The sequence below is a fragment of the Leptinotarsa decemlineata genome, unplaced genomic scaffold (assembly GCF_025532065.1).
Source record: "Leptinotarsa decemlineata unplaced genomic scaffold, Ldec_3_MD MMD2_tig00000882_RagTag_RagTag, whole genome shotgun sequence".
Taxonomy (NCBI): domain Eukaryota; kingdom Metazoa; phylum Arthropoda; class Insecta; order Coleoptera; family Chrysomelidae; genus Leptinotarsa; species Leptinotarsa decemlineata.
Window position 1 is genome coordinate 9,143,276 of NW_027412556.1, and position 25,042 is coordinate 9,168,317.

Consider the following 25,042-nt stretch of genomic DNA (forward strand, 5'->3'; position numbering starts at 1 on the left):
TAAAATTGTAAAAATAAAATATATTTCTCGAATCAAGAACGCCTTAACAATAAATAAATGCAATTTTTCTTTGTGATCAACCTAACTAAGAGCTCATTTCGATCTTTCGGTTCGCAGGGTCTCAGTAGCTGCATCAGACAACTTGATGGCGGCGAGACCTTTCTTGATGATCATTTCTGTATTCAATTCAAGCTTAGGCGCGACAATTTCATCAGCCTGAGTCTGCAGCTCTTTCCATGAGTAATCAACGTCGCATTTTTCAGTCAGTCGACTACAAATAGCGAATCTAATGACAAACTTTTTGTTGAAGTGTCCCGCTATGACGAATATGTTCTTCCTTTGGTCCACCTTCGCAAGAAGAGTTTCGGTCAATCTGTCGTCTCCTTTCAACCTGAATGTCACTAGTCCCATGCTTGAAGTACAAACTTCAAAACGACTGTCCTGTTCCACAAGCTCCTCAAAATATTTGGCTAGACCTATTTGGTGGCGGACATGTTTCTGGATACCGTCTACTCCATAAATTTTGAGTACAAACCACAGTTTCAAAGCCCTGAATCTCCTTCCCAGCGATATTTGCCAGTGGCGATATTCTGGGGCGAGTCCTTTGTGATTATCTTTCAAATATATCCTCTGTACATTGAATGCTTCAACTAGATATTTCGCATTCTTTACCCACATGGCTGAACAGTCAAAGTTAACTAACATCCATTTGTGAGCATTAAAATTGAATGAGTCTGCAAACTCTACCCCTTCCATCAAATAGCGGTACTCCGGACAAGCAAATGCAGTACCCGCATACGCAGCATCTACGTGAAGCCAGATTTCTTCCTTGTTGCAGATTGGTCCCAGTTCTGTCAAGTCATCAAATGCACATGTGGGCGTTGTTCCTAAACATGCCACCACATAACAAGGAATCAGCCCCTTTGCTTTATCCTCACGAATTGCTTGCAGCAGGATGCTTCCTGTTAATTTTCCATTCTCATCTGCAGGTAGGAGTCTCATTGGCATTGATCCCAGAAGACCACTTTTTTCTACGGATGAGTTGGACTGATCAGATGTGTATGCTACTAGCTTTCCCTTGATGTCTGCTTCTTTGAGTTCTGGGTCGATGGCCAATAAATCTTTAACTTTCTTCTCCTTCGCTGCTAGTAATCCAATGAACGTGACTTCACTGGCTGAACCCTGAAATGGAAAATATCAATATTGAATAATTTCATGAAACTTATGAATTATTGGTATTATCGAACGATATATACGTGAGGTTGAGTCAAAAATTAGTGTTTTCACCCTCCACCGCAACCCACAAGAGTTTATTGTGGCTCACACTCATTCACACTCGACCAAATGAACCCAGTTTCCTGAAGAAGCCGATTTATTCATATGGTGAGTGAACTTACAGGTCAGACGGTAAGAGTGCGGCTCTGCTAACTTTGAAAACCTGATTCGGTCCGCAGCGGGGCAGACACAAAGTATGTGCTCTGCTGTTCCCAAAGAGAAGCGACACACACAGTCCAAGTCTATGCATATGATGATTCAGACGATAGTGGCATATAAGGAGGCCTGTTAAACATCGTAGTTCATCAATACTGTAGTCCAACAACTGTTTGGTTCCAAACTTCGAAAGATGAATGAACGCCTTAGAGTGAGCTAATTCTGGAAGATTTTGCCGAAAGTCCATGAATCTTCTTGCCATCTAGGTGTTCAATGTTTGTTTGGCAAAGCCTAAAGCAATGCTAATGACAGGTTCTGGTGGTCCGATGAAGCTGCTTGCAGTACCCTCCTTTGCAAGGGAGTCAGCAGCCTCATTGCCTTCCAGGCCACTATGACCAGGAATCCAGACCGAAGATAATTTGTCTTTCTATTGAGGAGAGTCATTTTTGTCAATTTGCTACCAATTAAGTCGATATATAAGATCTTCCATAATACAAGATGCAATATTTTGTATCTCATTTACTATTTCTCTACTGTCCATCGTTTCCCAACTACTGGACTGTAATTTTTTGTAGTGCCTTCATTCTCTGTATAGCCACTCAAAAAAATACGCTGACGATTCCTAACGAGTAAATTTCAGTGCATGTATGCTGAAGGAATTGATTAATGTATTTTTGGATTTTGAGGTTGGTATCTGTGATAACAGCAAGCTTTATCATTTCATTAGCTCTTTCGAGAGGTTCGTTATTGATATTGATATCAACAATAGATTAAGTCATCAAATGATGTTATAAATGTATTCATTCTATTCATCAAAGTATTATGCTTCATCTTAAAATGACACAAAATCAGAATGTGAACCACTTCACCCCTCATTGAGAGCTGAACTTCATATCTTTGTACTACTGCTGACCCTGTCTGAAAAAACCCTTCCATCAGATATAATACACATGTATTGCTCTGATAATAAAAATCTACCAAGATAACTATGACTTGCAGAGAACTCAGAATGTAGTAAAATACCTTTCAATGAGCAACTGATTTTCCTATTTGAAAAAAAAAGGGTTTCAAAGTCTGAAAGGTGCTCAAAATGGTATAACATGGCTCTCTTGATATAAAATTGAACGTGTCTCGCTGTTTTTGGCTCTACAATATATTCACGAGTAATTTGAAGGTGCTTTTTTTTCGATTGATCACTCAGTACCTACGTTTATATATAATATCCAATATCCTATACACTGATAACATAGGCAGCACAGGTGCTTGTTTTCAAACTCGACTTGACTTTATGAATCACCATTTTCAAACTGAAACACCACGTGTTCTTCTCAGAGGAGAGAACGTGGTGAACCATCCAACCACCATCTATCTACCAAAAGATTAATCATCAAGAAGGAGAAGGTCTCGAGAAGGAACCAGGCATCATAAAAAAATCCTCAACGGAATGGTTACTGCAAAGTGATGGTGAAACTAACTTTGGCTGCAAGAAAGCAAAAGCATCAAAAGGAAGAGAAGCCTTCACAATCAGTGCTTGTCCTTCCCTACGTCAGAAGATCATCGAAAAGGATAAGAAGGATTGGGTGCAAGTACAACATCAGAACCTGCTTCAGATCCGGAAACACTATCCGTAGGAGCCTCACGAAAACCAGGCTACCAAACGCGGATTGCGATTCTAAGAATTGCATTCACCAGATACCTTGTGAGTGCGGCAAATCCTATATCGGTGAGACTAGGAGGCCATTGAAAGTCCAAGAGAAATACATAGTAAGGAGAAACCAGCAAATCGGGAATAGCAGAGCATGTTTGGACTCATCAGCATAACATCAAGTGGCCCAAGTTGAGATCATTCATAGGGAGGGACACTGGTTCAAGAGAAAGTTCAAAGAAGCTGCATATTTTGTTCGACGACGCTCTCAGCCAAGCTAGCGTAAATATACGCAACATACGGAAACCTATAATCAAGCGAAACACGGTCTAATCTCACTGAACCGCTGAAGCGGAAAGAGGGAAGAGGGGATAAGTGAAAGCGTTGGAATGACATATTAATATGAAGTAATTTGATTTGAAACCTTTTTTAACTTTCTTAATTTCATTTGTAATTGTTCAATTTTTTTTATTTTTATGATTTATCAAATGCTTTTTTCAGTAATTCATTTCAATTCCATTTGTTCTTTCGGATATTTCGAATCACATATCAGACAACTGAAAGTTCAAATTAGTAACATTCATATTCTTTGTGTTGGTAACTCTTCTGGTTTTCTAAAATTAGGTACTTTCGACTCACAAACTTTGTAAGGATTTGCGGATCTTCAGTGAACTGTCCGACTTTTGTTAAACATTGTTATTATAACACGACGGGGGATTAACTGATAGCTTGACAGAGGACAGTGGTCTATTTATCTATTCGTTTTCTCAAATAGATTTATGTCCAACTGTCATAGGTAGTAAATATGGCATAGGCTCCTGGAGCAATTGACCATATTCCTGCCTTTTCCCTTCATGTCACATATATTTTCGCCAAGAGAGAAATATGAATATATGTATACAATACTCGTAGAATAAGTATATAAGGATAAGAGGAATAGAAAATGAAAAATTTTGTTCACATTGTATTTATTCACTTTACCTGTATAATTCCTCCTCCCGGTCCTTCAGAGCAATTGAGGAAGTCTTCCGGCAAATTCAGTAATTTTCCCAGCCAATTCATCATCACCACTTCCAACTCTGTATATGCTGGGCTAGATACCTGTCGACCACAAAAATCATCATAGTCATGTATGTATTTTTTTCAGTTATAATGATCAAAGTTATAACAGTTGAGATGAGAAGAATTCAACTTATTTCTCAAATCAAAGATCCTCTAAATTATTTGAATTATTTATAACTGATTGTTCTCTTCAACATGCATGCGCTGCTCCGTTCAAAAATAATATGCACCAACGTCCTATAACCGAATTGATGATAAAAATAAAATCTACTTCGAGAAAGTCAGTATAAAATAGCATCAGTTTCGAATCAATTGTTACAGATTTTTCCAATGAGTTTTCAAAAAACTTGATACCAGTAACAATGAAGCTATAACCTTCAAATTATATAAAACTCAATATTTATTTATCTCATCATTTGAATATGCATAAACCTTCACTATTCATTGAAAATTCGCATCGTAACCACATCGACATAATACTCAATTAATGTAATTGTCATAATTGGCTCAATCTTCAATGATTATCATTCGCATGGCTTAGTGAATTTTTATCACAACTGTAATCATTTTCAATTCATATCTCATTCTTCTGAATTTCATTCATATGATTTATTGTTGGACGTTGAAATTTGATCTCGGAAACCTCTCCTGTATAACTTTTTTCGAGATCAATTCTAACACCAAACTAACACTAAACAAACAAGATAATTAGAAAATGCAAGTTTAGGGAAGCACTTCGCAAATCTTCGACTTTTCACAAAGAGGAGAGTAATAACAAGTTTATAGTAATCCCATATGAACCCCAATACACGAGAGGGCTTCAACAGATATTCGATAAAGTAAATATGAAAGTTGCATATAAAACTTCTTATAAATTGCAACAGCTTCTTGGTAATCCAAAAGATAGACTAGAAAACACAGAACACACACTTTCTATGTAGCTAGTTTCAATGTTACTTCAGCCAATACTCAGTTAGTGAGATATTTTTTGTAGTTTCATTGAATGACTTATCTTACTACCTCTTCTAACATATATACGAGGTCTGCTCAAAAAATTAGGTGAATTTTTCCTGGAAATAGGAAAAGTAGAAGGGGGAAAATCTGGCTGAGGAATGATTTCGGTTTTGTTTTTGGCCAAAAAATTATGAAAATGTAATTACGAGTGAGCAGGTGCATTATCGTGATTTGAAAGCCATAAAAAAAATGTTTCTCCACAATACCGGGGTTTTCTTCATATCTCTTCTCGTTAGCGGCGCTGTAGCACTACGCCACGGTAATCGAAAAGAAACAGTGAGCAAAACCTTGTCATGTTATCGAACTTGGCGTGCTTAATTTGGACTTGGCTATTCTGGGACGATTGGACTTTGGTTTCGATGTTATATCCATAAACCCAAGATTCGTCACTAGTTATAATCCCTTCAAGCAAGTTTGGATTGCCGTTGACGTTATTTTACATTTCCTGAGCGATGTACATGCTACGGTTTTTCATGGGCAAAATTCAGCAATTTCGGAACATCGCTGCCACATGAGCAAAATTTCCGAGGAAATTGTATGGCATGAGCCAAATGGATTTGATCTCCAGTGATTGAAATCCAATGTGAATCACTACTTTTGCACAGGCACCGCTCTAAGAGCGCCTTAAAGATTTTCCTGTAGTGTTTGTGTTTTGTCCTTAACAAATAATAGTATGAGCCAACCGATATACCGATATCCTCGGCAACTTCTCTAATAGTGATTCGACGAGTCACCATAATAATTTTCTTCAGTTTATCAATATTTTCATCGGTTATTGATGTGCCTGGCGACGTATTTACGATTTTCGACACAAAAAAATCTGAGGTAGGGGATTTTGTTTCAACCCGTGAAAGCAGTCTTTCGAATATTAACTTCGCACATGAATTTTTGAAAATTGAGAAGCTATCGTTAATGATAAGAGTTGACCGGAGTTAAGAATTCAATATGGTACAAAAACAGTAACACATCGATGGCTAAAGTGTACTAAATAGTGTTTGAGGAGAAATCAACCATTGATCAATCTCAACTTCTCTGTTAATCAATCAACATTTATTTTTATTAGTGTAATATTATCTAACAGAAGAAATATCAAGTACACTCTACATTAAAAAAAAATTATAAAATAGTTGAAATTGTTGTTCTCACTTTTTTTGTCTTTATTTATAGTTAAGTAAGGAAAAATATTATATTGAATATGTGCACGGACCACATGACACCGAAGTTCACCTTTAACACAAACTTCAAGGCCAAAATCATAAGCCGTGAAGAGTGGACGACCATTAGTCATCCCAAAAACATGTTTGGAAAAAACACCTGGTATACAGATGGATCGAAGACCAAACATGGAACGGGAGCTGGAATATACCGAGCGGATTGAAATTTAAACTACAGTTATCCGCTAGGACTATACACATCCGTCTTTCAGGCGGAAGTGTATGCTTTCTTGCAGTGTGCAAGACTTATTGAATTGGGACCTCAGCTGCAGATTATGCAACGAAGGGATAGAAACAGCTCTACACATCTGAGGTACTGAATCACAGCAGGCAGGCAATATATGGACGTATAAAATAACGTCCAGAAGAATATGACGAACATCCAACACGGAACCTGTACAAACTAGTACAGGGAACGAGACTGATGGAATGGGTGTCTTGAGAAGATGGGAGAATAAACGCAATAAGCCCAAGAGGCTGCAGTGTTTTCTGGAGATTTGGACTAAATGGACATGTCAGACAGCTCCCAAGGGACCAAAAAAATATAGGGCACAGTCCGGCAACATTGTATTTTTCCACTGGCCAGAGAGTGGACAAACAATAATTCGGTATATTACTTTTGTAAATGCACATCAGGGTTCACAATCTTTCGGCGGTTTTTTGTGTTATTCTAAAAGTTCTGTAACGATGCCAGGTTCGGCTAGCAGGTCCTTTCCATTAAAGGAATTGAGAAATTACTCATACTTCCTTATCCTAACGTTTCTGTCCGACCAAGTGGACCTACAAGTCAAGGAAATGTCTCAACAACAAAATCTCAATCTGTGAGTATAATTTAGATTTCACAAATTTCAAACTGGGCGAAGAGGGAACAATTGTGTTGATCGTTTTTTGTTTCATGCACCTCGATGAAAGTGAGAATGTTATTAGTTTGATAGATTGACTTGTTTCATATCTAACATCACAATGATGGGCATTTAATCCATGTCAACCTGCACATGGAAGCGCAGGACTAAAAGAAAGACAAATGACGAAGATAAAAACTATAGTTACAAGTGCTATGACCACGAAATAATTCCAAAATCAAGTTACATGAAGGTTGTTGATTTTGTTTAAAGCTGGGTACAAACATGCGACAGAATCTCGTAACGTAACCTTAGCTTAAGGGCTCTGAACGTCATTAAAATTACTACTAACTGTTTGTTACACAAGGAAGTTTAATTCAAAAGTTCTATTGCATGTCTGTATCTAGCTCCAGACCCCACAGGCATGATAATATGTTCCCTATCAGTGACACCGGTATCAACTCACTGAGGTTAGGAAACAGAAGGACGGTTTATTTTTGATAATTGAAACCATGGCACAAAATGTACAATACGATAAGAATAGTTTATTGGAGAATCATTACTGATTTCTAAATTACAATAGAGAGTGCACTTCTGTGGAAGGGTGCAAAATATAAACTCACCCAACTCAATCCGACACATCCAAAACCTGCGCTCAGCATTTCTCCAACAACAGCTGGGAAAGAATTTGCAGTTGGATAATACGCATGAAATTTTGGAGAGTGCCAATGTGTTAGTCCTGGCATAATTATCCTGTCGACATCCTGGAGAACTTCCTGCCATGATTCGCCTGTTTTGGGGGGATCTTTCGGAAGGAGGTCGCCTAGGTATCCGGGCTCGACTGAAGGTAATACTGGTCTGTAACATAAAGGGTTTATGTACGATGAGGATTGAACAAATACAATAGCAGGGGAGCCCACGATGCAAAATGGGGATTTACTCGAGCGTCATTGAGACATATTAGGTTGTAAAGCTTAGATGGTAAGAAGAAAAAATTGTTATATAATATATAACTTTTTATCGGTGGGGGAAGCGGCTGTGGATTTTCAATGTTGATATTTTGATCTAATCGTTTGCATGATGTGGGTGGTTGTACGTAAGGGTTACAAGTGAAAAGAATAAAAATTTAATCGAGCGTCAGATTCTCTAAGGGGATGTTGAGTGCAACAAAAACAAGCTCTCATTCTATAATCTGACGATTTCGATCTGACGCAAACTCGCGGCCATTATTTTAATGTGCAAAAAATTCACCATTTTGAAATACTCAAGCGCGTCAGATTGAGATATATATGATTCTTGTGTTTTAGACGTGCTGTCTCATAATCTGACGATTATCTAGAGGGATTCGCTTAATCTGGCGAAAACAATATTTTTTTGAAATTTTTTTTTATTCATTCAACTTAATTAATTGAAAAGCTCAGGAAATAGCATGCAAATAAATGAGTTTATATTATTTAAGTAAAATAATTGTACTTATAAGAAAATATTTTTTTTTAAATGCTCAAAAGAATTTAATGTTTTATAATCAATTGATTAATTAATGAAGAAAAGAGAAATTAATGTTTTTTACCATTTCATTTGTAGTGAAAAACAGAAAATTCAATTTCTCTTTTCTTCATTATGATTTTCTACCACGTTGTAACGATTACATCCATCAATTAATTGATTAATTAATCATCATATCCGTCTTCATCACGAACGAGTCTCTGTGATCAGCTGTGATGGCGTCATGGCAACAGAATTCAGAGTGGGGACGGAGTGAGAGAGTAATAGATAGAGGAAAAGTGAATAGAGAATACAAAAATAGAAACTCGGAGAGGGAAATATAAGTATCACACAGCTGCACGCATTAAACTTTATCGACGAATTTTTGTTATTTCGGCTTGCGGAAATTGTCAGATTATATATTTTTTGTTACCCTTGAATTATTTCCTTCAAAATAAAAAAAATTAGCTACGCTCGAGAAGGTCGAAATAACGTTATTTTTTTACAATTTTGCTGCCCTCCCCTTTCTTTACGTCACTCTCAAATTGTCAGATTACTGGAATATACACTTTTTAGCAGGTAATTAACTCATCCTACCTTAATCTGACGCGCTCAAGAATTTCTGATGATCAATTTTTTTTTACTAATCTGATCCTTTATCTCTCACAGGCGGCCTTATATATGGGGCTCATATTTGGTGGAGGTACTTACCGGGTACATGGTATCCCCTGTATATTAATCCGCCGCGCTTTAGTAAATCCCGAAATCCCCGCTTGGGCTTCCTATTACAAAGTTGTTAACTCTCGAAGCTTAGAATTCTAGACGGTTATTAGAATACCTATCACTTTATCAAATTTTCTGTTAGTGACTGTCTTTATAAAGTACTAGACTCTGAGATTTGTACCTTGGTTTGACGGTTATAGCCAAGAGTTGTCCTAATTTTCATTGAAACAACCGTATTCATCAAAACGGATATTATGGAGATGAAAGGTTTTTTTCGGAAAAATCGAAAATTCCTTCAAAAATTACAATTATTCAATGTTTCTCGGTGGCTATCGAAAGCCGCATCGTCATGTCGCCCGGTTCCATGTGAAGAGAGAGCCACGAGGTACAGATATGCAGTTATTGCGAGCATTATCGAAAACTTTCCTTTCATAAATACTTACATTTCGTTCGTTTTTGAAACAACCCACCAAAAAGTTCTTCTAAAGGTTGTATACTCAATTAGCAACTCAGGCTGGCTTAAGATGATGACGTTTATTGCCCGATTTTTTGTATGAAATAGATTTGGTGGCGACTTCGTCAGTATTATATAACTAATTGATCCCGAATCATAGGAAATGGTTTTGAAATTGAGTGAAAAAACTCTCGGACATGAACTTGATCCAAAATTGAAAACAGAACCTCTTTTTCTTCAAGAACAAAATACAAGCACGACATGAAACTGCTTGAAGCGCTCTAAGAGCGGTGCCTATGCGGAAGTGGGGATTCATGTCGACAGTCCGTCGCGTATTTCTGATAATCAAATTTGACAAGTCACTTGAACAACTCTGGTGAAGGTATATATGAAAGAGAGACAAATCTTCAACCTTTCTTCGTTGTAACTATCAAGGTTGTAAGTGATGTTCTTGTGTCAAATCAGGCAGATGGCCCTCTTCTAGATAGAATCCAGCAGCTTCCGGGTATGTTTAGGGTCAGAGCTTCATACTTGAGAACAATACTCCAAAAAAAGTCTGATGCGAGCTTTATGAAGCATCAAAATTTGCTGAGGTGTGTACAGTTTTCTGGTTCAGAACAATGTTCCTAGCTTTTGAGGAGCAGCCTTTGCAATTCCACCGACATGATTGTGCTAAGACATAATATTGGTGTCCATTTCAACCCCAACACACGGTTTGAAGAAGAAAGCGGATTTGTCTGCTTGAGCATTTATCTTTTTAGAAAAAACCGATGCCTCATTAAGTTATGAAACCTACTGCCAGTGAATATGTACATCCGCATCCGATATCCTGGAAAAAAATATAATGACGAGACAAGTGTGATGTCGTCAGCGAAGCAATATATTGGATTTTTGGTTTTTCCAATGAGTCATTGATATACAATAAAAAGAGGGTTGGAGACAATATGGATCCGTGGGGAACACCAGCGTTGACGGTAAAAGTATTCGGGAGAAAGCCATCGACGGTCACTTGTAGGGAACGTTCTTCAAGGAAACTGGAGAGCCATACACAAAAATGATTCGACAAGCCATATCATGGAATTGTGGCCAGCAAACCTTCATGCCATGGTCAAAGGCATTAGAAATATCAAGCGCAACAGCTCTTGACTCTCCATGTTTCTCGATTGCGTTATTCCAAATTTGGGTGACATACGATAGAAAATCGCCTGTTGATCTTTGTTTCCGAAAGTCATATTGATGGTCGCTCAAGATGTTGAAGCCTTCCAAATATTTGAGGATATGGTGGTTTACGGATTTCTGCATGACTTTTCGTATCACTGATAGCTAACACTATCCCAGGGTTTTAACTACAACTCTAAGAAGTCGCTTGCAAGTCAGTGTTACTTTCTGAGCCTTCGTTTTTTTTCTTGTTTTTCGTCAGACACTCTATATTTTAAAACAAACTGGCAGTTCTGTGATTAAGTTTTACGTTTGAGAAAATTTTGCGATTAAAGGTACCTGCAAAATTATTACTTGCTCATCTGTCATCGGCCTAGTGGTGGTGAGTTATGAATCTGGTCAATTTTGATTGGTTTGAAGCTGTGAGATATGAATCATTTCGGCTTCAGAAGAAACTAAAATAATTGATGATTTTCTCGATAGTCCAAATCCAAACACGACAAGGAACACCCTTTATTACTCTTGATTGGTTATTTTGGATACAGCAATCTCTTGTTGAATTGAGAAAAAATCAAATACATTCTCAGATATCAGGAGTTTGACAACTCTCCAATGAGTTACAAGAGTATGATTTCTTCGCGGAAGAATATTCTTGGCAGTTATTTTATAACAGCAAAGCGGATTGACATTCTCAATGAATTGAAAGCATGAAAGGGAATTGTTACGAATCGACTCCATCAAAAGACCTCGAACATTGTCAAGGATACTACAGAAAATATTTATGGAGAAACAATATTTTTTAAATTTCATCATAAAATGTTTCATTTACATAAGGCAGTTCATTATTAACCAATTTTATATATGAAAAAGTGAACAATACAATGAATTGATTATTTCCACTGGATTTTTTCATTACCCTGACAATGTTTTTCCAATCAAAATAAAATGATTGTAGAGGGTTGTCAATAACAAGACTCTTTTTATCCGAAAAACAGGAGTAAATATAGTATTTTTCCAGTTTTTAAAGTTTTCGGTCAAGTCTTGAATTCACTGGCCCCAACTTTTTGCCACTACGAAAAGAAACAGATCACTATCGAACAGTTTTGAATACAGAAAAGTGTATAATTTTTCAAAGAAAGAAAGCAATTGATTTACAAAGATACACAGTGAAGATGAATCAGTGCATGAATATATGATTTGGCCGATTACAAGTTGAAGAAATTTCATTCATACAAAATACACAACCGTATTTCAAAAAATGAAAATTATGGTACAGAGAAAACATAATAAACTTCTTGTTGCGACATATCTGTGAACATGAATTCAACTTGGGGACAGTTGATTTGTTATATGTGATTCGAGATTTCACAGTATACTAGTTCGCATCTCTTCTCATATTCTCAAGTCAACAACCTTTTGCTTGATTATTGGTAGAAACTGTTCGGAAATATGTAGAACTTGATTCAAGGTTAGCAAGTCTACTTGTGAAGATGATATTCAGGTAGATGAACTCACAATGAAAATTTCAAATCGGTCGAAACTGGTCATCTTGTTTTGCACCCTCTTACGAGAGAGAAGTTGTAGTTTCGTGATCCACCAGTACAACAAACATCGTTTTGGAGATGAACTTCTGGGAATCTATGACCAGAATATACTCGTAAATGAAAAAAAAAACTTTAGCACAATTTATCTACTCAGTGAAAGCAATATCACAACTATCAATTTAATAAGTTCTTTTTTTTAGCCTTGAGATTCTCACTTAATATTTTTGGTCACAAAAAATTCAAACCTTACTCAAAAAGTTTTTCTTTGGGATAGAAATGTTGCAGTTTGAAGTTGAATGAAACCTGATAGTCGGTAATCTTAAAAAAACTGAAAAACTTTATGGATGATCATTACATTGTGGAAGAATTGAATTTTGAATCCAGTATCTACCGAAAAACTGTCACAGATTTGAAATGAGTTTTGAAAATAGTCGTGTCTCAACAATATATTGAAACGATGTGATTTCTCTTGAGTTATTAATGAGATAATAATAAGCAATTGGGAAAAATGTGATGAAATACATTTTATGTATGTAGTCACTGATTCTACAGTCACTTAGACATTTGTCTAACAAAAATCAAAACTTTCATCCTGACACATCTGAAGACTTGATTGGATACTTGATAAACACAAATAACGAATTTGTTGAAAACTCTAGAACTGGATTTTATACATATAATCGAAATGGAATTATTTTTAGAAAACCAACAAAATTGTGTTGAATACACGGGTTACTTAAATTTCAAGGCTATTTCAGTGTATCCATATTCAACTTTATTGAACCTCATTGATAGTAGCAGGGGAGCCCACGATTCGAGCGTCATTGAGACATATTAGGTTGCAAAGCTTAGATGATGAGAAGAAAAAAATGTTATATAATATATACCTTTTCATCGGTGGGGGAAGCGGCTATAGATTTTTAAATATGTGAAAAAAACTGTTTCATAGACATACTCGTCAGATATTGATAGCATCAATGTCCTACGTATTTTCAATAATGTTGGTATGTTAATCTGATCGTTTGCATGATGTGGGTGGTTGTAAGTACGTGAGGGTTAAAAGTGAAAAGTGAAATTGAGCGCGTCAGATTTTCTGACGGGGTGTTAAGTGCAACAAAAAAAAACTCTCATTCAAAAATCTGACAATTTCGATCTGACGCAATCTCGCGGTCATCATTTCAATGTGCAAAAAAATTCGCCATTTTTAAATTCTCAAGCGCGTCAGATTAAGATATATATGGCTCATCTTTATGTTTTAAACGTGCTGTCTCATAATCTGACGATTATCTAGAGGGATTCGCTTGATCTGACAAAAATAATATTTTTTTAATTTTTATTTAGTTTATTGAACTCAATTAATTGAAAATCTCAGAAGATAGCATGCAAATAAATAAGTGTATGTTTTTCAAGTAGAATACTTGTATTTATGAGGAAATAGTTTTAGAAAAATGCTCAAAAAAATTTAATTTTTCATTATCAATTGATTAATTAATAAAGAGAAGAGAAATGAAACTTTCTATATTTTTTACCACTTTCATTTTTAAACTAACGTCACTGCAGTTTAGTCCTATAAGGACATTTTCAAGCTTATATATTGAATAGGTTTGAAAAAGTCCTTATATATTGCATAAGTTTAAAAATGTCCTTATAGGACGAAACTACAGTAACGTTAGTTACAAATAAAAGTGGTAAAAACATAGAAAGTTCAATTTCTCTTTTTTTCATTATGATTTCCTACCACATAGTAACGGCTACATCCATCAATTAATTGATTAATTAACCATCATCTTCATCTTCATCACGAACGAGTCTCTGTGATCAGCTGTGATGGCGTCATGGCAACAGAATTCAGAGTGGGGACGGAGTGAGAGAGTAATAGATAGAGAAAAAGTGAATAGAGAATAGAGGAATAGAAACTCGGAGAGGAGGTACTTAACGGGTACAAGGTATCCCCCTGTATATTAATCTGCCGCCCTTTAGAAAATCCCGAAATCCCCGCTTGGGCTTCCCTACTATAGTAGACTTGTGACACGAGCCAAAATATATAATGCTTTTACAATTCATCTCAGGCATGAAAACTGTGATAGAAAATCTTTCAATCGAGTTTTTCCATTATGAAAAATTCCGATACAAGTTTTTCATGAATATCATGAATTTCATTTTTAGAAAAAAATTAATATTTGGGTAGAAACGGTTCAGGCCTCCTTTCCATCTTCATACAAAAAAAGACCACACGACTGAATTTTAACTTTGTCAGATCCATCTATATTTTAATATATGTAAAATATACGCATGTATTGAATTTATTATATGTTTTCATTAATAAATGAACATTTTTGAAAGGAATTTTTATTTTGATTCATCATTTTCTTTATTATCATTATCGGATACATCAGTGATTACTATATTTGTGATTCACTGTTTGGAACCTTTGGTGTAGTAATGAATATTACTGGAGTATAATCTTCCACTTGAAGATGATCTCTTGGTGACCAAAACACGAGTCGAGGTGTTGAAATAACGGTTTGGTATTGGGATAAAACTTCAGTTATATTCAGTGATTACCGTGTTCGATTGTGATACCGAGAAGGGCTCATTGTATGAGCAATACGATTCATATGTTTTCCAATGAGAATTAAAAAGATATCTAGAAAAACCTGTGTCGATTGTTGTTCCATGTCTTGTGGTAGGTTCATTTCGATTATTATTCATTTGTAGTTCTAATTTATCTTGTTGATATTTCCTGCTAAACCCCTGGGTTGGGTTAGCTATCGGGCGCGTCCCCGGTGGCGGATAGGGAAACGGCCAGGGAACTGGAGGCCCTGTTCGGGATGCCAATGTGGCCTTATAGACGGAGTCGCCGATCTCCTGGTCAGTGGCAGAAATGAGTAGGGTGAGGGGAACTAAAACTCCCCAAAAGCCTTTGCAAAACATACCACCGTGAACCCACCTACTCAAGCTAAGGTGTAAGGAATCGTGCCGACAGCTGAATGGCCGCAGGGTGATATGCAGTTCCCATTGGGGAAGTGCACCCTCCTCCTCCCCCACTCCACCTCCAACAGCAAGTTCGCCAAGAGCTCCACCTCAAATAAAGGCAAGGAACCGGCTGCTCCTGCAGGAAAGCTCTCTCACTTGTGCACCTCCACGGTGAAAACCCCAAGAAGGTTGTAGAAGCCGCGCGACGACAGTAATGTCGCTGCACCTTGTAAATCCTTCGCGGAGGCCACCGTGAGACACATCAAGGTTGCAAAAGAAAGTGTGTTCTGCGAGTCTTGACCTACACCTGCCAATATAAATGAGATGTCTCTTAGTGACCTGTCTACCTAGAGGACAACTCCTCGGGAGGATGTACAATGAGTCACATGTGGCCTGAGTGCTGTGGGTCTACACTCGCCTTCCCTACTCTGCAGATACAGATCTCTTGCTGAAATCAGTGGCAACGTATGATATTTTTCTTCTAATTCTTCAGAGCCTACTCGACTGTAAATGTTTTCTCACACCTCCCTCTTCTCTCTTTTCCCTACAGTAATATACAAAACTCTCTCTCCCTCTCTATCATCACTAACTCATACCTTCCTCTCACCTTCCGTTCGCCGCTCCCTATTGCAGTTTTCGTAACGCTGTCTTTTCGCATTTACCAGCTTATTTCCCAAGTCAAGCGCGCGTAAAGGAGTTTCACTTCAAAAAAATATGTTAATATTTCAAAGGAAGAAAAGATTCATACAAAGATGTGTAGATCATGCAAAGAAGTGACTTTCTGGAAAAAAAAGCCCTCTCGAAACAACTACTTTCATATAAACATTGAGTTACTTGGAAGAAAAAACACTTTCCATACAAAAACACTTTGTCCTATTCAATTTGTGCCCCGAACATTCGTTATGGAATTGAACAAGATACCACTCACAGGATTGCTACACAATTTAGTATATGAAAGAGGTAACATTTCACTTACATCGAACAGTGTCATACTCAATGGCCGATATCCGATGTTTCGGATTGTCTTAACGCCTCTTCAGCACCAATCTGGATACCATTACAAGATCAGACACTCGATTAATTCAAGAAATTACGACTTTATGTCACGAATGAGTTGAATCTACTCGTGTAGTAGTACGTATTTATATGCATTCGCTTTGATTTGATTCAATCCCAGTCATATGAATCTTGTTCAAATTGAGAGGGGTATATTTAGGAGAGGTTTATTATTGGGAAAACTTGTTTGACTTTGTAGTTCTCCATCTTTATATAAAAAATGTGGAAATCTTCCAAAGATAGAAAAAATACAATGGATTTCAAGTAGGCCACATGTGACCCATTTTACATACATTTTACAACTCCCGAGGAGTTGTTCTCCTAGGTCATCATCTATACTGTCCTTTCCAGGAAGGTGGACAGGTCACTAGGAGACATCTTTATATCGGCAGGTGTAGACCAAGACTCACCGAACACATACTCTCTTATTGACGATAACTCTAGGCACTCGCGTTGGACATGCTTGACAGTCTCATCTTCCTGTTCACACATCCTGTACAGAGGTGTGTCCACTAGCCCCATATTATAGAGGTGTTTCCTTAGTTGACAGTGGCCAGTCAGAAATTTTACTGTTAAGCATAGATTTTTCCTGGTCATCGCCAGATATTTCTTCGGCGCCAGCTTCCCAGGGTCGCCCAAGGTGATTCTGCCAAGATTGCATCCTTCAATTCCATCCCATCTCTTTAGTCCAGCCACTTTCTTGGCTAAAAGAGTCGGCAATGCGATTACCTTTACTCCTGTCGTGCCCTTCAACCCACCTCAGGATAATGTTATTATCTACCGAGGCTTTGACTAAATCTTGGTGAAACTCCAGTACTAGCCCTGAGTTTACACGTTGTCTATTCAAGGCTAATAGGGCTTGTCTGCTATCAGTGCATCTTGTTATGTTCTTGACAGAAATTCATTTCTTGGTTATTTCTTTTGTGGCGATTGAGATACCAGCCAGTTCTAGTTGGACCACGCTGGTACTTTTTCCCATTCCTCACTTAATCATTAGTGATCTGAAGTACACTCCACATCCTAAGCCTTCTTTGGTTTTTGAGCCGTCTGTATATATATGCCTATTGCATTTGCAACATCTGACTCTGTGTTCTGTTTTATTTGTATTTTGTAGGGTTGATTAAACACAAACCTGGGTTCAATTGCATCACTGGTTGCCTTCAGCAAAGGTTGCGCAGTAAGCGCTTCCCGCCATAGGCCCAGCCTCAATTGAGGGTCAGACCCCTAATTAATTCCATTGCCGCGGTTGGTGTTGTTCTCATGCCTCCCAAGTAGTGAATTTCAAAAGGAGAAATTGAAAGCCAAAACCTCCATTTCAGTGGATGACGTTGTTGATATTCATTTACTATTACAACTTTTCCAAAAAAGTTGATTGTATTCGTTGATTGTGTCAAACATCGAAATTTCTATGTATTCCGATTGGGAGATAAATTGACCACCTTGTCAAAGTTGAAAACGATGAGTAGGTCAGTAGTTCGTCGACACATCAACAACCAGTCTGGTTTTCTATCGAATCAAAGAGGTATCATGAGACTAGAACAGGCTTACATAATGTAAAAGTTGAAAGATAATTTTATCGATTTTATATAACATCCGAGGCAGAGTCTGATTATGAAAGACTGGTTCGTGTAATTATGAGAGTGTAAACACCTCAACTTTCTTCCTGGACTTTGAACTTGAACGGATTGACAGAAAATGAGCTACTTCTTACCTCCGTATAAAACTTCACGAAATGAATGGATATCTGTCTTGATTCCAAATTAATAAATTGCTACAGCAATAGCTTCAATATTTTTATCCACAATGAAACAAACACTTAGGTGCAACGCCACTATCCACCTCAATGGTATTTCACGACTGAGATAAGGTATGCACCTATTACTTTAATTCAATAAGAGCAACTTCCACTTCTCTTAAGACGATTTCATCATCTTCATCGAGTCATAACCTTCGAAACTCTTTGTACTAATGAGCTGTGTGTTTTGTTTTTCCGGAACGTACAATTTTTCTGAAGCAAGAGGAAGGTGATTTCAAGAGGAAGATCAGGGTAATAGTTAGAATTGCTTCGAAGGCAAAGAAGAGGAGCTCTATTTCTATTCTCCTCAAGTTTCGGAACGATCTGCTAGAAGTAATTGAAAGTAACAGTACTTCAGCTATAACAAGACTTCAGGTTGGAGTGGAAAATGTAGAAATACATGCGGGACTGGCTGTGAAATGTTTTACTATATTTGTTTTATGTGACTGATGGATATTCGAATTGTAAAGTAATGAAATGAAGACATTTTTCGAAACTATCACTTCAATATACCCATCATCACATTCACACAAATATACTCATCAACAATTTCATACAAACTTCATTCTGAACTTCAAAAAGAATTGTTAGGTCAATTCATTGATTTCATTCTAATTGTTACAAAATTATGAGAGATTAGAAAAGAAATATGTCTAGAATCAAATTATGATTTCATAATACTGAATCTATGGAACGGTGCAGATTTTGTCTGCATTGATGAAAGTGTCCCCCAATAAATAATAAATTATACACATTATGGAATAAAATATAATGCAGTCCAACCTTTGTTTAACAACGACTTCTTGGAAAAAACCAAGAATCCAATATAATGCTTTGCTGACGACAGTACACTTGACACGTCATTCCATTTGGATTCCAGCACATGTTCATCTGCAGATGTACATCTGCAGATGCACATCTTCACCGCCAGCAATAGGTTACATATCTTAATGAGCACCTAGAGGTGATTTCGAATCGGTTCGAAAGTAACCAATGTCACAAAAATCCGGGCATCGGTTTTTTCCAGATAGATAAATGTTTTCGAACCGGATGTAATAATGCCAGGACAGACAATTTCGCTTTCTGCTTCGATAAGTTTGTTGGGGGTTGAAATGGACACCAATATGTCTTGGCACAATCTGGTTCATTACCAAACATTAAATTTTTATTTCTTTTTTTTTATTTTCTTTCATTATTTTTGTTTCACAATTGTAAATATGGTTTAGGGTGCATTTACAATTTATGCGGGCAAATAATTTAAATTGTTGTTTTTCAAGAACCTTACTTTGATGAAATCCTACTACTTATTCCTACTATTCAAATCTACTCATGCCGATCCTGTCCTCTTTTTTTGTTTTCCTCGAATTTGTCGTTCCGAAATATATTCAAGGAGAGGAGCAGAGAGACGAAAAACCTTCGTCGTCGTGATTGGGTGTAAAAACTGCAATACAATTACGTCGTGGTGCGAACCCACAAAGTTACATGTGCGATTTTTCCTTGTCTAATAAGGAACTTCCACTCTTACCATACATCCTTCTGCCATACTACATCAAACAAGGTGAGTCAACTTATTCATCTTGCAATTGATTTTTTATTCGTACTTTTACGCAAAGTTTGAGAGCAAAACAAATCTCAGTGGTGAATCTGCGTCCCTATTTCATACACCGCTTAAAAAACGTTCACAATCATGTCGCTGAAATTGCAAAGGCGCTTCTCAAAAGCTTGAAATACTGTTCCGAACCAGAAAACTGTTCAAACCTCAGCAACTTATGATGCTTTATAAAGCTCAGATCAGACCTTCTTTGGGGTAAAGTTCTCATATATAAAGCTCCGCCCCTAAGCATACCCTGAATCTGCTGGATTTCATCCAGAAAAGAATCATCCGCCTGATTGGTGACGCGAACATCACCTTGATAGTCTGGAACATCAAAGAAAGGTTAGAGAATTGTCTCTCTTCTATAGATACTTTCACGGGAAGTGTTCAAATGACTTGGCACGTTTAATTCCCCCAAGAGCGGTACATATCAGAAATACTCAACGGACTGTGGTTGCTCATCGTTTTGAGGTTCAACTGAATACACCTCGAATTTCACTATTCAAGAACTCTTTCATTTGGAGAACTGCGTTATTGTGGAATAAACTTCTTGGAAACGTTTTTCCAAATGGATTTGATCTTCAGCGATTCAAATCCAATGTGAATAGCTACTTTCGCACAGGCACCGCTTTTAGAGCGCCTCAAGGATTTTTATGTGTTATGTGTCCTTAGTATTCTCGATATCCATGAAATAAATAATAATTCAAGAGATGGTAAATATGAATTCCATCGTATTACTGGGTGAATATTTCTTTGGGTATATACCATATTTTTGAACAACTTTGACAGGTTCAGTTAAAGTTTTATGAGCCAAAGCAACATGCTATAATAATATACTGCAATAAGCTCGTTTTCCAGAAACTTTGATGTCAAAAAACTGACTTCAAATATACAAATTTCTATTTCATGCATCTGAAAAAATGCTTTCCTCAAGAAAATCATTGAGTTTTATTGAATCTGACGAAAAAGACCGCAGACACGGAAAAAACAACGACTAATGCATAATTTATTATATTTTCAATTGGTGTAATGTATGTTAACAAAAACATCGGAAAATGATAATTACAAATGTTCATGAAAATCTTATTTTATTTGATTTTTTAGTGGATACACGCTTAGCTCATATTCTCAGGTGATAATTGTTCATATTCTAATGAATTTCCCTGAAATGCAACTTTATTACAGTGAAAAATAGTGCAGTTATGATATTACACTGAGAAAACCGAATATTTCAGTATATTTTCTTCGATATCCAGTACTTCGAGCATTTCATTCATGAATTTCGATAAATAGTTTAAAGCTATTTTTTTCATCCCTTCTGAAAGTGAGCATTTCAACAAAAAAGACCAATAATAATTTTGAAAAAAATGTTTTTGGCACGCGTTCTCATCTTGTCTGAGATTATATCAAATTTCGTGGAATACAAATAGTTTTTGTAGTGAAATGAATCAGAAACAAAAGCACGACATTGTACGATGTGTCTTGAAAAATTTCTGCTCGCAACCTATTCGCTGGAAATCGTCATCAATGCAATATTTTCTTCACTTCCTCACTTTTTTTGTAAATGTTGAAACTGTTTTGTCGCATAAAAACACACTCTATGACAATCGTGAACAGTCTTGATGAATATTACTGGAGTTCATTTCCAACACTAAACCGTAATTTCAACATCTCGATACGTGTTTCGATCACCAAGTGATCATCCCAAGAGGAGGATTGAATCGTTTAATCTTCCTCATATTACTATAACAATATTTCAATGCGAAATTCAATCCAATTCATTATTCCAAACAGTATATCGATGTTTGTTGAAAATGGTTCGAATTTTTACCAAGATAACTATCAGTATGATTCAATGACAAGAAATAATTGACTGAATTGAATAATGCTAAACAATTGAGTAATACAAATCTGCATATAGTACTAGTACTCTTAATGAGTCTAGAAACATTTTTTTTTGTGTGTTTTGCTACTTAAGTGTCTGTGATTTCAAATCTGGAAATCAATTTCAAATATAAACTACTTTTCTGAATAAACTTTTTTGATAATGTCAAAAATAAGGGTAGTTTACTCTTGATCAACATTTCTATTTTTTGTTCTCCCTTATACACCATTCGGAAATTTAGAATTTCGACTACCCAAATTCAAGTTTTTCGCAATGCGCCAATTTTCAACAAGAATAAAATTTTCTGATAAATGGATAATAAAAAAGTTTCCTATATGATGCAAACTTTTTGAAACTCACTGTATATGGAACATTTCGTTTGTTTAGACTCACCCCAACTGTCTCAAAATTTGGTGGAGATATGTTGACAATATTTTTGCTGTTTGGAATAAAAACCATGATGATTTCAATACTTTTTTAAATTATATCAACAAACAGAAACTGGCAATAAGGTTCACAATAGAGATTGCAGAAGATGGTCAACTCCTTTTTCTTGATGTAATATTGGAGACATCCTCAGATCAATTTGCTACAAATGTTCATTGGAAGAAAACACATACAAATGCGTATCTCAACTACACATCAAATCATCATGCGAGTTTTGGAAAAGGTGTAATGAATTGTCATAACAGAGCAAAAACGATATGCAATTCAACTGAAAATGTTTATAAAGGAGTATCACTAATAAAATATTTTCTGGAAGAGTAGGCTTATCCCGATTCGTCCATAAATTCAACGATGAATGCAAAAGAAAATAAAGAGTCAAATAAAAACCAAGTGACCCTACAAACAACATCACGAATTCAACAACATCCAACTCAACAATTACCGACTCAACCTTTCACAACTGACGTTATACCTTACATTCCAGGACGATCTGAAAAGATGAGATGAATTTGAAATATATATGATGTTAGAATTTCTCTCAGAACAACCAGCATAATCAGATCTATGCTCACACACACAGAACCCAACGACACAGAAGAAATCTTGTTCTTGTGGTAAAAGTTATATTGGTGGAACCATCAAAAGTAAGTGAGGAATTAACATCAAGGCTACATCAGAAAAGACAATTAACAGGGTTAAAATTGTCACAAAACATTTGGAAATCAGACGGTGAACATCGAGTTGAATGGAACAAGACGAGAAGAGACTTATACTAAAAGAATCAGCGTATATTCTCATATCAGGAGAGGAGTGTACTTGGCCACCCGTCTTCAAAAAAAATATGGATAGTGGCGAAATAGCAACAGACTAGCAATAGCAACAGACAGGGAACATCCTGTATAACATTGTTTGTTTCGGGAGTCAATCAACAACACTGGCATAATTTAAATTTCAAAACCGTTTTGACATATGTCGAAGAAGTTGAGAAATAAAAAAACCCAGCAAAGGGAAACTTCGTATAGACTTGAATTTTGTGCATTTCTGAAGACGGGGCAGATTTTGGCTACCGAAACGTTAAGTTAAGTATTGTATGATTCTCAGCTCTTTTTTGTGATAGAAAAATTCATTAAATATGACCAAGTTACTGATAAATATAATATTGTGGAAAATACTTTGAATTTGCACAGTTAAGTTATCAGATGGTAAATATGAATTCCATCGTATTACTGGGTCAATATTTTTTTGGGTATATACCAGTTATATTTGAAATTGAATTATATATTTTTGAACAACTTTGACAGGTTCAGTTGAAGTTTCATGAGCAGGGTAAGATGAAAACTTTACCCTTTCTACATTTGTATGACGTTCTCTATTACAATTTTCATATTTTTCAGATTATTACTAGAGTTTCAAAATTTGTATGAAATAAAATGAAAAAAAAAACTCACCTGTCTCTGATTGTTTCAATATAGTCAGCAATGTAATCCACAGCGGCTTTTCCAAACTGTCTAAATTCTTGTGCATCCATAATGTTGAAATCACTTTCTCTTAAGGTCGAAATAAAACAAAACCTTGTCCACTTTCACACGCAGTCGGATATTATATCACGATGCCGTTACTATAACTAATAACTCGTTGTGTGGTAGGTACTTGGAGGAGGATTTAAATAAAAGTGAGAATAAAAGTGGAAGTCGGTCCGATTCTCTTTTTATACACCGTTTTCGCGACGCTTTACTCTGCCCTTCAGGAAATATTTAAAAGCGCAGCTTTGTATTGTTGTGTCCGTAACTATTTCTTGATGAATAGGTACCCAGTCGAGGATGGTATTTATATGATTTTGGGAGTAACATGGTGAACCGTTCCTAATGACATAAGTCGTCACGCCTGGTAGATAAACGAGAGGTATCGATATATCCTTGGCATTGGTAAAAAGTTGGCATTGGCGGTTTCCAATTCTCCAGATGATGTTTTTTTTCATTAAAATCAAACCCAATGCCGAACTTTCCTGTTACGGAATCTTTGAGAAATATCCCAGTGGGGTCTCCATCTTAAAAAAAAATGGAAATCCTCCAAAGAAAGATGTTTACATCATGCAAAGAAGTAACTTCCAGACACAAACTGGAAGAAAAATCCCTCCCGATACAACTCCTCCATATGATCTTTCGCAACTACTTTTGTATGAACATTGAATTCAGCTTTCTTTAATAAAATACAATTTATCAACAGCAAAATCAAATAATTACGATAGTATATTACGTGCCAAGTAGGATAAGAAGCCAATTGCCCACGAGCGAAAAATTGTAAGCACGAGGCGTTAGCCGAAAGCGATAATTCGCGAGAGGGCGTAATTGGCCTTATTCTCGATGTGCGTACTATACTTTTTCTACGACTGATAAAAGAAAGGAATGGTACAATATCTTTGTTTGAGATTATGGCTTCGGATCTGCCCCTGCATTAACTAAAATAGTCGCAGATGACCTTCGGAAACAGTGGCCAGTATATAATTCAGGCCCACAGGATGTTTTGTACATTTCCTATTTTTGTAATTCAAAACAAAACATTTGTGCTGGTCGAAGCTTCACATATTCTTGTGAATTTGGTAGAATTCTCCTGTGACTGAAATTTCTAGAAATCTTGGTTTTAGTATCGGGTAATTTTATTAAAAGGGCCGAATTAAGATCTTCCATGTCATCAATTTTTAATTTTTGGAGTTCATC

General features: G+C 36.4%; 1 protein-coding gene across 2 annotated transcripts; it reads right to left on the reverse strand.

Moving 5' to 3' along the window:
- LOC111507382 (aromatic-L-amino-acid decarboxylase) lies at positions 1 to 24,129 on the reverse strand. Of its 2 annotated transcripts, none has more exons than XM_023162682.2 (4): positions 23,774 to 24,129; positions 7,832 to 8,066; positions 4,058 to 4,177; positions 1 to 1,182 (listed from the first exon to the last, which is right to left on the reverse strand). In XM_023162682.2, exons 1-4 carry the CDS (start codon positions 23,851 to 23,853, stop codon positions 94 to 96), a joined length of 1,524 nt encoding a protein of 507 aa, XP_023018450.1. In that variant the 5' UTR covers positions 23,854 to 24,129; the 3' UTR covers positions 1 to 93. The 2 variants fall into 2 exon arrangements, with proteins under 2 accessions (XP_023018450.1, XP_074031048.1); XM_074174947.1 differs by lacking the exon at positions 23,774 to 24,129 and adding an exon at positions 18,316 to 18,434.
- Positions 24,130 to 25,042: the final 913 nt, after the last annotated feature.